General features: G+C 41.8%; 1 protein-coding gene across 1 annotated transcript in view; it reads right to left on the reverse strand.

The window, feature by feature from the left end:
• Nucleotides 1–305: 305 nt before the first annotated feature.
• enpp2l (ectonucleotide pyrophosphatase/phosphodiesterase 2-like) overlaps nt 306–14,187 on the reverse strand; it is a 43,680-nt gene continuing 29,798 nt past the window's right edge. Inside the window, exons 24-25 of the mRNA XM_080734453.1 lie at nt 12,518–12,671; nt 306–4,011 (exon numbers count right to left, since the gene is read on the reverse strand). Of these exons, the coding sequence (XP_080590579.1) occupies nt 3,838–4,011; nt 12,518–12,671 (328 nt within the window). The 3' untranslated portion in view covers nt 306–3,837. The remainder of the gene's footprint in view (nt 4,012–12,517; nt 12,672–14,187) is intronic.

Below are 14,187 nucleotides of genomic sequence, written 5' to 3' on the forward strand. Positions count from 1 at the left end.
CCCAGGGGTCTATCCATTGCCCTCTAATTTTGTTTCTTTCTACACCAAATGTCTTTGACATGCATTCCCGACTTTAATCGTTTCCAACTTGCATCTTTCCCGAGTAGGCCGGTACGCGCTGGTCTAGTAAAATGATAAACAGATTGATAGATTGATAGCAAGACGACCTTTATTGGTCCAACGGGGAAATACATGTTCAGGTGGGTTGCCAATTTCAGCCAATCAGTAGGGTGTACCCATTTATCAGCTTCAAGTTGTATTAAAGTCATGCTGTACGCACAAATGACAATATACCCCCAGCAACATTATAAGAATTTATTGAGATCACAAGTTAATGCACAGTTAAGGATGGAAAACAAAATGTTCCCGAGCAAATACATGAAAACTCATCAAGACAATCTACATGGCATGGCACTCATAAAAAAAGAACAATGGAAGACTTGTTAATAACTCTATGTGATTACTTTTGTATTGACACCTGGGCCCTGGGGACGAAACTAAAGTGTGATTTTGACCGAAGCCAAAAACAACACACTACACAACTCAACAATTGTCTCGTACAATTGGCAACTACATGTGGGCAACATTTTGAACTCTCCCCTCTTCACAACCCCAAACCCCAACTAGAAAATACTATAGATTAACTTGGGGCGCAGTGTAACTGTACAAGCTTAGAATAAGTATTGTGTTTGTCTTATATTGAATGGAAATGGTTAGGCTCTAGTAATATAACTACTACATGTCAGGAGATATGGCTATGATTTCTCCTAAAACCTAAATGATCTGAGGACCCATTTTGTCCCCATTGTCACGAGGCAACTTTAGATCCCAAACCAGTGCTTCAAAAACACTATTTCAGTGTATGTTTGGCTTTCAACAAGGGTTCTAGATGAAAATGTCAGTTTTAAGCACAATATAAACCACTGAACCAATGAGAAAACATTATAAAGGGCTATGGAATAGCACAAATATTGCCTGTTGTAAATATATGACCACTTTCCTAAATTCAAGCTGCACCCCTCATTTGCACGTTTGAAATCCGTCAATACTGCTTGAACCTGTCTCCTACCCTTTCATAGACATGTCCTTCATGACTGAATATTTAAACAGTGAACTTACAGTAATAATACATGATCACAGCTTGCTACTGGATCGACCTGGTTGGTGTATTTCATGGAAAGCAGTCTCGAATGTTTTCTACACTCACTGCATTCAGAAATGGCAGGTTACCCTGGCTGAAGTAAACAGTCTATAATAGCTATCTACAAAATAGTGTATGATGGATGATTGGCTTCTCCTGTAGAGACTGCCACTGTTGTGTACTTATGTTATGTACTTACTTAAGTTTCCACTTCTCCTTATAAGATCACACAGGTTATTATATATAATATATGCTGTGTGCATGAGAAGACTTGAGTTTGTGGCTGTCCACCTAAAACCCCATAAGGCACTCAGAATCTTTTCCTGTACGGAAAACACGACACTCCATTCTCAACAAAGCCATACCAGCCCATTGGCAAAAACCTGAAATTACATTTCAAGGGTCTACACATATTTATGTTGAGCATAATAATAATAATAATATGGTAACGTCTGCAATGCCTAATTCAAATGGACTGACACCACATTCACATAAATGGCAACAATGTCACGGCACTGCTGTCCGATAGTCAGTTAAAGCTAGCTCATTAGTTGCTATATGGAACACAAACGGAATGCAGAAGAATGATGCTGCAGAAAATAGCAACATTAGTACTGTATAATAATATGCTAGGCTGCTGACGGACGCCTTCAGCCAAAACGTGTTTCTTGAGTCAACATTTCTCCATCAAAAATGCTGACCGCACTCTGGGGATGGAAAATGAACACGCTTCCAATGAGCACTTTTTTAAGTTGCGCATGGCATGAATGCATGTTTACAATCCAATCAAATGGGGTGAGTGTGTATGTGTGTGTGTGTGTGTGTGTGTGTTTGAGGGGGGTGTCACAGTACCACACGACTGCGTATAGGGCAGTGGCGGACATTTTGTGGTGCCACAGATAGAAAACCCATACATTTTCCAAAAATAACCAAAAATATTGATCATGACCATAAAACATTTGATTCTCTGTCCATTCTTTTTAAAGGGTATTTATTAAATATACCGTAGTATTTATTACTAGTAAGACACCTGAGGGTGGAATGCGACCTCATGGTGACATGCGACCTCGCCGAGGTCGCGCCAATTCTTGACCATCTGGCCAACCACAGCGTTTCTCTGACGATTCTAGTTGTTGTCATTCTGGGGGGAGTTTGTTCATGTTTTTGTGTGGGTATCAACCCTAGGAGACACGGGGAGAACATGCAAACTCCACACAGAAAGGCCCTATCGCTCACACCCTAGGTTGGGTTGGCGATAGGGCCTTTCTGTGTGGAGTTTGCCTAAACATGGAGATGTGGTACAGAAGGACTCATATATGGGCATAAAAAGTATGTCATGTGACATCACTTCCTGTACAGACAGTCAGACAGACAGACAGCCATTGACTCCGACCTAACAATGGCTACTGTCTATGACGGTAGTTCCATATGACATATTGGACTAGACTATCTCCATATATAGTGTTATCCACATCTCCATGTTAGGACTCATATGGGCATAAAAAGTGTCATGTCATGTGACATCACTTCCTGTACAGACTGTCAGCCATTGACTCCGGATTAACAATGGCTACTGTCTATGACGGTAGTCCCATATGACATATTGGACTAGACTATCTCCATATATAGTGTTATCCACATCTCCATGTTTAGGCCAAACAGATTCGCTCCATTTCTCCATGTATAGGTCCAAATGCCTAACGTTGAGCTTGACAACGAAACGTTCTTAACACAGCCGCCCCCATATTTACTTTAGAAAATATGTTAAATTCTAAGTACGTTTTGAGTACCGGTTTGATACATCGACTTAAAGTTGGATCCAGGCCTAATAACTTTATCTGGCCGCCCCGTTGACACCTCCTTGTTACATTTTCTTTTCTCCAGGTGGATGGACATTCTTTCATGGACATCCTTTCATAGGTGATCTAAGTCCAGCCGCCCGTATCAGCCATTGACTCCGGCCTAACAATGGCTACTTTCTATGACGGTAGTCCCATATGACATGATGGACTGGACTATCTCCATATATAGTGTTATCCACATTTCGTGTAGCCGCCCTGTACAGGAAGTGATGTCACAACTCGCTGACATCACACTGACATCACAGAGGTTACGGAAGGACACTCAAGCGACACGGTTCTTCAGAGTATATGCGACCTTCGGTCGCAATAATTAAATATTAAAATATATTTTGACAAAAACGTCATGATTCGAGAATCTCAATGGGAAAGAATTAATGGTCTGTGGAGCCACAAGATGGCTCAGTACTGCAACACTGGGTGGCGCTATTGTTCTATCATTCTGATACATAATAAATATGATTTATTTTAATATAAAAATATACAACTAGGAGATCAGCCAGGAAAGGGAAGAAAAGGTTGTGGAAACAGCACGGGAAAGGGGTATCAACATGCGTTTGTGTGTGTGTGTGTGTGTGTGTGTGCACGGCCGCGCGCACACACACTTTACGTACTGTGAATATGATGTGTGCTGAGTGCACACCATTGTGTATGTGTGTGTATGCCTTTGGGCATGTGTGTGTACATGCCTGTACCTATATGTCCGTGTACTGTATACGTGTGCAAATACCTGTGTGATGTTTTCAGATGGTTCTGTGCAAGTACATAAACATACGAGTCCACGAGTACAAGTAAATGACTGTATATATATATTTATATATGAATCTATCCATGTCTCTACAGGTCATCGCTCTCAAAGGTGTGCAGGTAGGTTTTGAGGGACAGGACTTGGGTGTAGGTGAGGTTGGTGTCCCGGTACAGGTCCAGTCCCGTCAGGATCTCTATGTCTCGCACCCTGGCTGTGTGATGCTGCAGTCTGTCCTCCACCCACTGGGACTCGTCCTCAGGACTCTGCACAGACAAAGACACACAAGTAGCGGTAAAGCCTGATTATACTTTGGAGTATATATATATATATATACATACATACATACACACACACATAATTACGATACTACATTTACCAGTAAGTCGCCTAAGGGCGAAAAGCGTAAAGGGCGAGGTCGCGCCATGTCTTGGCCATCTGGCCAAAGAGATTTGGTTCCCCTGACATCACAGTGATTACAGTATATATTGGCATTCATAGATATGGGCTTAATATTGATGACATCGGGGATCTCCATATCTCTATATATGGGCATAAAAGGGATTTGGTTCCCCTGGCATCACAGGGATCTCCATATATGGCAATAAAAGGGATTTGGTTCCCATGACATCACAGTGATGACAGAGCGTGATGTCAGAGCGTGAGAGTCAATCAACAAAAAGACAAGCGTTACCCGTCCGGACGTCCGGACAGACACGGACAATATGTGACGGTTCTGATAGTAAACAATTAAAACAATTAAAGAACAACTTTAGTTTTTTACAACAAGGGTTCATATTTTAGATTGTAATTAGAGAAAAGAAAATGTGTGTGTTAAAATGTTTTCATTTGCTTCGTTCTTTTGTTTTATAGCGTTTAACGTGCTAAAATGTGGGGCATGCGTACGCATGGGGGCATGCGTACAAGTGGCTAAATATGTATTTTTAGACACAATAAGCCAGCAGTTTCTTTATTGCTATTTACAGTAACATTTCTAGCCCCCATAAGTCACATCCAACCATGAAAGGTTGCGTTGTATCTTGGGAATGGGCTTATTCTGTGTAAAATGACATATTTAGCCACTTGTACGCATGCCCTCAATCACTGAAATAAGAATCTCTAAAACAATAGAAAGAAGTAAATGAAATAATTTTAACACTCATCTTTTATATTCTTTCATTACAATCTAAAATATGAACCCTTGTTGTAAAAAACTAAAGTTGTCCCTATAAGTACCCTATGTTTAGCGGTTTTAAAATGTGTCTTTTTACAGAATCAAAGGTTTCATGGTCTCAGGGTGGACACTCTAACCACAAAGCCACCGAGCTGGTTCCTTCCAGTTCTACCCTACTTAAATGTATTTAGATGTGGTCAAAGAAACATCATAACACCTTTTCACTGAGCCAGTAGCCAATCATTACAATGTTACTTGTGGCAGGACCAGTTGACAGTGGGTGTAACACTGAAAGAGAGAGATAAGCAGTAACAGGGTCAAAGATTAGGGTCGCCTTTTCGTACTTATTCACCACTCTCTCTCTCTCTCTCTCTCACACACACATACACACACACAAACACGCGGACATGCACGTGCACGCAGGCACGCACTTTAGCTTTAGCTTACTGTAAATTATTATGATACATATCCCATCTTCACAAGAGGGAGAGAGGAGCACTCGTCAACAAACACAGTTCCACCAAATACTTGTCTTGGGTGCACGGCTCAGGGAACGAATGTTTCGACCCTAATGGGTCTTCCTCAGCATGTATCTGATACATGCTGAGGAAGACCCGGCATGGTCGAAACGTCCGATTGTTGCAGCTGCAGGGGAAAAATTAAATAAAATGGAAGAAGTCATTCTAAAGTGAGTGCTGGCATCTCTTTTCTAAAGTACATGTCCCATCTTGCCATTCTGTTGTGATTAGATTAAACTATGTTATGTGGTGACTGACAGAGCAACAGGCAGGCAGTGAGACAGCTAATAATCCAGAAATGTACAATAGAGGGGGAAAAGAAGCATTGTATGCAAGAGTGGTGCTTAGCGTTATTTGCAGGTGTGTTAAGCACTGCACTCTGACCGTGTGGTGCGTTTTCCTTAAACGGTCAACATCGATGAAATAATAGGGATCTCACTCAGAATGGATACATTCATTTGTTTTTTAATAGTTCATTATGGCATTACAGCCCACAAACGTTTCGACCATCCGGCCTTCATCAGTGTGTGATGAATGCACTCATCACATTCAGGATCAATTCTGTGTGTGCTTGTTGAATCTTTAAACTCTTTTTAAAGGAGTAGTTCACCCCCAAAATGACTTTTTTTCTATTGATTAGTCACGCCATGGAGAGTAGAGTTCAATAATATTTTTTGTTTTTTGTCGCATTCCTAAGACAAAAATTTGATTTGAGTAAATCTACCCCCATTGATTCCGGATGGTGACCCGTTTCGAAACGGGTCACCATCCGGAATCAATGGGGGTACATTTATTGTTATCACATTTTTGTCTTAGGAATGTGACAAAAAACAAAAAATATTATTGAACTCTACTCTCCATGGCGTGACTAATCAATAGAAAAAAAGTCATTTTGGGGGTGAACTACTCCTTTAATGGATTATTTAAATTACACAACTTTTCGCAGCTTTACAACTCCGACACTCATGAAATTCGTACAGAGCGCCCTATATGACTTCACGTAATGTATGGGATTTTGAAAAGTGTATTCTGTGCTCCAGCTCTGTTGTAGCAACAAGAATAGAAAGTGATATCTTAAGATTTTGCTTCAGTCATATGAAGATGGGATGAAATGAGTCTGCACTCCCTTCTCCTATTCTGACTTCAGTACTGTGAAATAAAGCAGATGTGACCAAAAATGACCGTGACATTCATTCCAGCCTGCAACGTCATCTTAGAGAGGATATGAAATTAGCCCCAGGATATATAATGGTTTCCTGAGCTGAGGACTGTGAGGAAATGAGTGTCCATTGATAAATTAGTAGGCACTACTTGCCTCCAATCACATCTTGCCAGATCCTTCCTCCTGTGCCTCCCTATTCTTATGACCCTGTTTCTTTCTTAGCTATTTATCTTACAGCCCAAGTTGATCAAAGTCAAAAGAAATACGTAGGAGTACTGCTCAATTAAGTAGAACAAAACCACCATTAGATGAAAGTATAATAAGCCCAATCGCACCAATTATTCAGCCAATCAGTCCACACTACAAACAAAGTTAAAGCTACAGCTTTATAATGTCAATTCATAGAATATTCATGACATGTTTCGCCGTAAAATGCTACAGCAAAAATGTGGAAGTGAATGTACTGTATTGACTTTTAACTACACTCTTGCTGTTGTCTTTGCATTTTGACATAATTGAGTGTGAATCATTCTGTGAAAATAGCTCTGTTGTGACCCCGGTCATGTACATATATAGGCCAGGGTTTATGGTGCATCCACATGGACTCATGTGGTAGACGCGAGATGAACACCACCTTGTGGATGGCACAGGAAAGTCAAACAGTCCAACATTAAATGATTCGCTTTTTGTTATCGAGATTGCTCGTTATCTCCATAGTTTTTCTCCAGAGATTTAGAGATTCCCACACTGTTTCTTCAGGAACAGTATTTTCTAGTCATGTCATGTCATGTTACTGTTGCCTGTATTTTATGCCGGCCCAATCTAATTTTACTGTCCTGCTCTCATCCACTAAAATAATATCCAGTTTGCTTGCCCAGCCCTACGAGTACAGTGAATGCAGCATTTAGTGGTAAACCAGGCTATCTGAGTTCTTTCAAATAAACAGACACAACAAGCAGTAGTCAGGCAGTAGATAAGGACAAAGACATTAGAGTCCACTGACTCTAGGGGAAACCCCTGATCTGTACCGTGGGTTGTGCATCACCTGAGAGCATGACATATTATTCATAGCAAGGGGCACAATCCTATGCCACACTATACATTCACCATAAAAGTCCTGTCTTCAGCAGAGAGAAACTTGTGGTAGCTGAGTCATAGCCTTGAGACAGAGTGACAGACCTCTACCCAGCAATGATGGTTATCCTTACGGTTCTCATCATGAGCCTGTTTCTTGTGTCTTGCAATGCTTAGTTCCTTTTTTTTTTATTTTTAAGTTGTTTTGATTTCCATGTCTGCGGTACGCTGCCTTTTCGTTCCCATTACAGGGCACTGTGGTTGAAAAGCATGATGACATGTGATAAATTACACATTGCATTTGTTCATGCAGGTCATGGTCAAGTCATATTTTAATCAGCTGTCAGCCTGCAAATGATCATGCGCCTATTTTGCGCAGATGGGTGTGAACAAGGTGTGGTCTGGCACAATCACAGCGCATTGCTATCTTATGCCCAGGGCTAAATGCAATTAGCGTTTTGCGTTTAGGCTAGGGATGGGACGATAAGCGATACTAGACTATTTAAGCTTTGGACGGCTACGGCAGATGACAACGGCAACCGGAAATGATCAGCGCTCGATAGATAAACCTGCCGCCGCCGCGGCCGTCTCTGCTACAGCATAGGCTCCATTCCCACGGTGTGGCAACAACGTCTGCTGCATAGACGCGTCGCCATGGGAACCAAAGAGTTCAGCGAAAGGGGTTGACCCCGGCTGGTTGCTTCACGATTTGGACCGCAACGGCGATTACATCATAGCCGCCTCACGTCGCGGTAGTAGAAACGGGCTCCTTAAATTCCCCATCATCGTTTATCGTGATAAAAAACGCACAATAATCGTATCGTGGATATTTAATTTATCGTGATATCGTCCTCCGTCATGCACTGGGATCAATTCACCTATTATTTGCTGAGCTGCATATCCAGTATCACTTAAACCCTCTATAATTGGTAAAAGGTACTTATAATATACGTACTTGATACAGTCTTTTTTTCACTCTCTATCAAATGTCTTTGCCAAAAAATAGCCAATCTACAAGCTCACTGCTACTTTTTGGCAAATGTTCCGACCCAGGATAATGGATTTTGAAATCGCGATAATATCGTAAATCGTGATTTCTTTTGTCACAATAATCGTGATATGAAATTTTCATATTGTCCCATCCCTAGTTTAGACCAGCCAAAAGCTGCTTTTTAGCACAGAAGGTTCGAACCACTGTTCTTCTATAGGTGTGACTATACAGCTACAAAACAGAAATACATTTATTCTCAGTTTGAACTTTTTGTGAACTTTGAGCTTGACTCAATTACCCCCAAATCCTGATCTAGCAATCGACACATTCCATGCAGGCACTGTCCTATTAGGTCGCAGACAGACTAATAGGCAATCAGACAAACTGAATGGGATAATAATCATAATCGTGCAATCTGTTTCCTGGAAGGAATATAGCACCACAAGATGTGTTCCTTCAAAGTGGGAAGGAAGAACAAAAACAATGCTTTCTTTCAGTATGTTATCAGTGAGGGAAGGTGATATTTTACATACTATAAGTTGTGTTAGCAGGGAGGGGGAAACCCCATCTCATCTGACCCAGCTTTTGGGGTCTTTCCCAGCTGTTAGGTTGATTATGTACTTAAGCCTGTCCCAACATGAACTGCTTCATCTGATCCTTTATTCCAACCTTACCCTTGACATGGGAAGAAAAACTGTTTTATAATGCTGGGTAAACTGACCTGTGGTTTCCAAAACATGTGAGGTAATGTCTTGGCTAGAAGATATTCACTTTAATACGCCCACTTTGTACTTAGGTCCAAGGGTCTAAGACTAAGAGCTCTCCTCTACTCCTCTCTCTGATTGATGTATTTTTAGGTAACTTTCCAGTTGCACAACTCAGTGCATTGGGGCAATTAGACAAACAGTGATGCCTTTACTCTGAGTGACTGCCTGTCTTGGGGCATTCTGTCTTCTGCTCTTCTCTTAGCTAGATCACATGGGGCGCATGCTTTCACTCATGTTTCCTACTCTCACCTTTTCAGGTTTCTAATAAACACTTTTATTATTTGTGCCAGCAGAGCGCGCAAGTACTACTTTCGGTGCCGTCTGTTTCCGTCTGACGGTACTGTACAAAGGCAGGGCCTTTAGCCAATGAGGGAGCATTGGGACCATTGGTGACTTGTTGTCACCACCAACAAGTGCGACCTAATATAAATAACAAATCGCAAGTTGGCACCTCGACAGAATGCCAACTTACCCACCCACATACATACAGACAGCACTCATCACCGATCACAGTACTTGGCAAACACGTAGGCCATGTGGCCACGAGTGCACAAGGCGCAAGTTGGCACATTGTAATTTATTTTGGCCTATAATGACATGACACCAGTTTGAAAATAGACTGGAGCATAAAATAGTATTGTAGCTTGTAGTATCTGTATAGTAATGTATTTTTTTTAAAATCTTTCAAATTGTTACCGACACACAAACTGAAAACTGAAACAGAACAGCAGAGACACACTGAAACTGAAAACTAAAACAGAACAGCAGACACACTGAAACAGAAACCTGAAACAGAACAGCAGTTTGTTTCCTGCCAGAACAAGGAAATCCTGGTGATTTAAAAAAAAACAACAAAGGTAGGTAAACATGCAGGGCAAGTACCTGGGAAATTCAGTTTGTCTGACAGAAATGTCCAGTCATACTGAAGCTAAAAATGCTTACTGGTAAGCCTGATTTATACCTCGTGTTCGTGCGCACTTTGTGGGTGTTGCTCACCTAAATAGTTTATTTCCCAGTGCAAAACTAAGTATAACCCATGCTTAGTAATGACTGAACCCCCATGGACACACTGACCACAATCAAATGTCAGCGAGGGAACGCATGTGTCACATCGGTGTGCGTTTGAATCATCCTGTACAGAACATTGCACAGAAATTCAATGGAAAAGCAAATTGTGTTGGGTGGAGGGCTGCCAGGTATCAACTAACCTCGCATCACCAGACTTTCCACCGCGGAGGAAAGGCTGGTATTCGTTCTAAACTGGCCTGTGTGATCAGGTTTAGACAAAAGGAAAAAATACGTATCGTGGTCCGCCGGTGGTGAGTTCTGGTTGGCGTTGCATTGTTTTTGTTCCCCATACAATGCTAATCAATTACGGTAGTTTAGTCTCGCTAGTCACGCCACAAGTTATAAAAGATGGCCAGACCAAACGATTATTATTCCAAAAGAAACGATTATACCAAACTAAACACATTTTAAAACATGGGTCTTCAATGTTCAACAGCCAAGGACCCCTTAGTTGTGAGAGAGATGAAGCAGGGACCCCCACAACCTTCTCATAGATTCCATATAGTTTCATCGTTTGACAGCACAATCATCAGTGTATTTTGGATTTATGTTAATTTGTGTTATCAGATATGTAACCACTTGAAAAGTCAATCCTTAATAAACTTGACCTTTCACTCTGTACTTAGTGTGCTCTTTTTTCCCCTCTACACCAAACCTCTTTGCCGAAAATAGCCGATCTACAAGCTTGTAAATCTGCTATTTTTGGCAAAATTTAGAGTACAAATGGTTAATATAAAAAAGTTGAAAAGATTTGAAGGACCCCCTGTAGTAACTCTGAGGACCCCCTAGGGGTCCCGGACCCCCTGTTGAAGACCCCTGGATTATACCAAACTAAACACATTTAAACTATGGGAATAATTTTGGGGACGCATGGCACCGGAGGTTCCCGCCCGGTCGTTGGTTCTAGTCGCCTGATGACGTTGTTATTTCTGCTCCGACCGGAAATGGTAATGATCCCAGGCTAGGTATACTACTAGGACTAGGGTGCTGCAGAGGAATCGGGGGAACCGGATCCAACACTGAGGAACCGGAATCGGATCATTGATGACTAAGAAGGTCTTACTTGACTCACGCTGAGCTCTCATCCTAAAAGAATCAACATTTATCAGATTTGCTTTGTCATTGATTCACAAGCTGATTCATTAAGAATTCCTAAAGGTTTTTCAAACGACTCACAAGAAGCTCTGAACTGTTCAACCGCAGAATCATCACCATCTCCCTCTCATATTATCCATTCTTCCTCTTAAGTCTATTTCTCTTTTAAATTTCTCCGGTTACTACGTTTTTACTCCTGTCCGTCCGGCTGTCCGTCTGTGTGTGTTTGTGTGTGTCTACAGGGGGCTATTCTCCGGCACCGTTGGACTTATCGGAATTGGAATTTGCACGCCCAGTAAGCCAGAGAAGAACCTCTGCCCACAAAAGGTTTTTCTGTGTCCTATTTCATTATGATCTTATGATGATTATTGCACCGCAATATTGTCTGAGCTCTAATGCCTCCTGAGTGTTGATGCTGTCTTGTGTATTATTGTATGTCTTTAAACGTCTTGATGAATTGAATACACAGGACCACAATGTAAACACGCCCCATGCACAACTTTCCAACGTCCCATCGTGCATTGCGCAGAAGGAGTGCGGCAGTTCCGGCACTGCAGCCAAGAGTGATCTACAAGTTCACAACGGTTGCATCTGCGACGCGACGTGAGCTTGTATGTCTGCTGTTTTTTTAGCATCTTTGCATAATCATACCACGGTACTATTTGCTGTTAATATAGTATTCAATCAATCAAAACCTTCATCCGCTTATGGCAAATGTATACCGGTAGTTCCTTCGCTTGGCACAAATAACATGTTCTCGCTGTGCCTTTTGCTTCCTTGCATTTACCCTTTTCCAATCCCAAGTTCAGATAAATCACCAGGATGAACAGGGCACAGTTTAATGCTGCTATTACACTACTATACAAGCACTTCATCCACTCAACACTTGTAGCCATACTGCCCCCCGGTGGCTGAGCACTCACATTGCAGCTCTCGTGGTTGTTCTCTCGATGGGGGATGAGGAAGGAGAAGACTTTGAGGGGACCGTCACACTCCTCCACCGTCTGGTTCAGCTCCTGGCAGCTGCTCACCACCGTGTAGTAGTGGCTGGGGACGGGAGGGGAGTCTCCTGAGGAACTAGAGGGCACAAGAAGACAACATGATGTAGCAGCACTGTGTTTGACCCTAGAAAGGCCACTGACCGACCCCTTTAGGCCTAGAATTATTTCCTGCTTTAACTATTGAAAAATAGCAGATATACAAGTCACAGCGCAGCACCGAGTGCCGTGCTGCGAGCTTGTAGATCTGCTATTTTTGAAAAATCGTGATATATATTTTTTTGCAAGTCTTTGAATATATCTTTTTAAAAGCAAACATTTGTAACTCAAATATTTGCTTCTGGGTGGTCCGAGGAACAACATATTTTGACATGGGGGTCTGTGACCAAATACATGTAATTTTGGGGGTCCTTGCCATGAAAAAACCACTGATTTAGAAAAAGGATTTAGAAGACATTTATAGAATTGGTTCAAAAATATTCAAAGACTTGCACAAATGTTAAGAAATAGCAGATCTACAAGCTGTGCCACGCTGTGAGCTTGTATATCTGCTATTTTTCAATAGCTAAAGCATAAAAGAGGTTAAGAGGTTGCTAGGTCAGGATTTGGGGGTAATTGAGTCAAGAGGTTTATATCTAACATGACACCGATTTGTGTTCCCGGTCTAAATTGCCTGACAAAACTACACTGAGATTGAAATGTAGCAAGCATGGCTAGGCCACTTTCTCAATAGTTTAGCAAATACAACATATAGAAAAAGAAAAAAGAAAAGAAAAGAATGAATTGTTAACTGCAGAAACTGCAGACAGCAAAGGCAATATTCAGATACAGTACAATTACAATTTCCGATATTTACACACTAGTCCGGCATCGGACTATATCAGCTGCTTTTGGAAAATAATTATATGGGAGATGATTTAAAATAAGTAAGGTTCACCATAACGGCTGAAAAACAGCTGCCTGGTTATGAAGACTTCAGTGGAAGAATTTACAACTTCTCAAGAATGTTTTCATCTTGTTGCACCAGCTATCCAAGTTGGCACGGTGCGCACTTCCGACACCAGTCTGCATTACATGAGTCACTTCCTTTCAAAATAATCTGGTGATTAATTTGGATTAGCCCGGATTTTGATACATGATATTAGATATGTTTCTGACGTGCACAAATAAATCACGTTTTATTAGAATACGATAAGCTACTCTGGAAATTAACAGGAAATAGGTCTAACTTTTAAGAGTGTACTTTTGTGGGAGAGAGAGAGCAAGCGAGAGAGAGAGAGAGAGAGATAAAGCCTGTTCATCACACCATGGTGCATCAGTGACGCGTCCACGTTTTTCACAATGACCCTAAGCGCGACGGTGGGGGCACGGGGGGCTGCACGGGAAAGGAGCGCTTGTTTTCGGTGATGACGACAGAGGCACGTTGTCTCAGGCGACCATGAGCCACGTGAGACACCACCGAGCGAGCGGTAGCGAGCGAGTCGCTCTGTCGAGCGTTGCGACGGTCGCATGTGCCGTTATGGACAGAATAGTAAATCTTCGTCTCCCGACTTTTGGCACCTCCGTGCGGTCCAAGTGAACACAGCAAAGCGCTC

This window comes from Nannobrachium achirus (assembly GCF_963921795.1).
Source record: "Nannobrachium achirus genome assembly, chromosome: 10".
NCBI lineage: Eukaryota > Metazoa > Chordata > Actinopteri > Myctophiformes > Myctophidae > Nannobrachium > Nannobrachium achirus.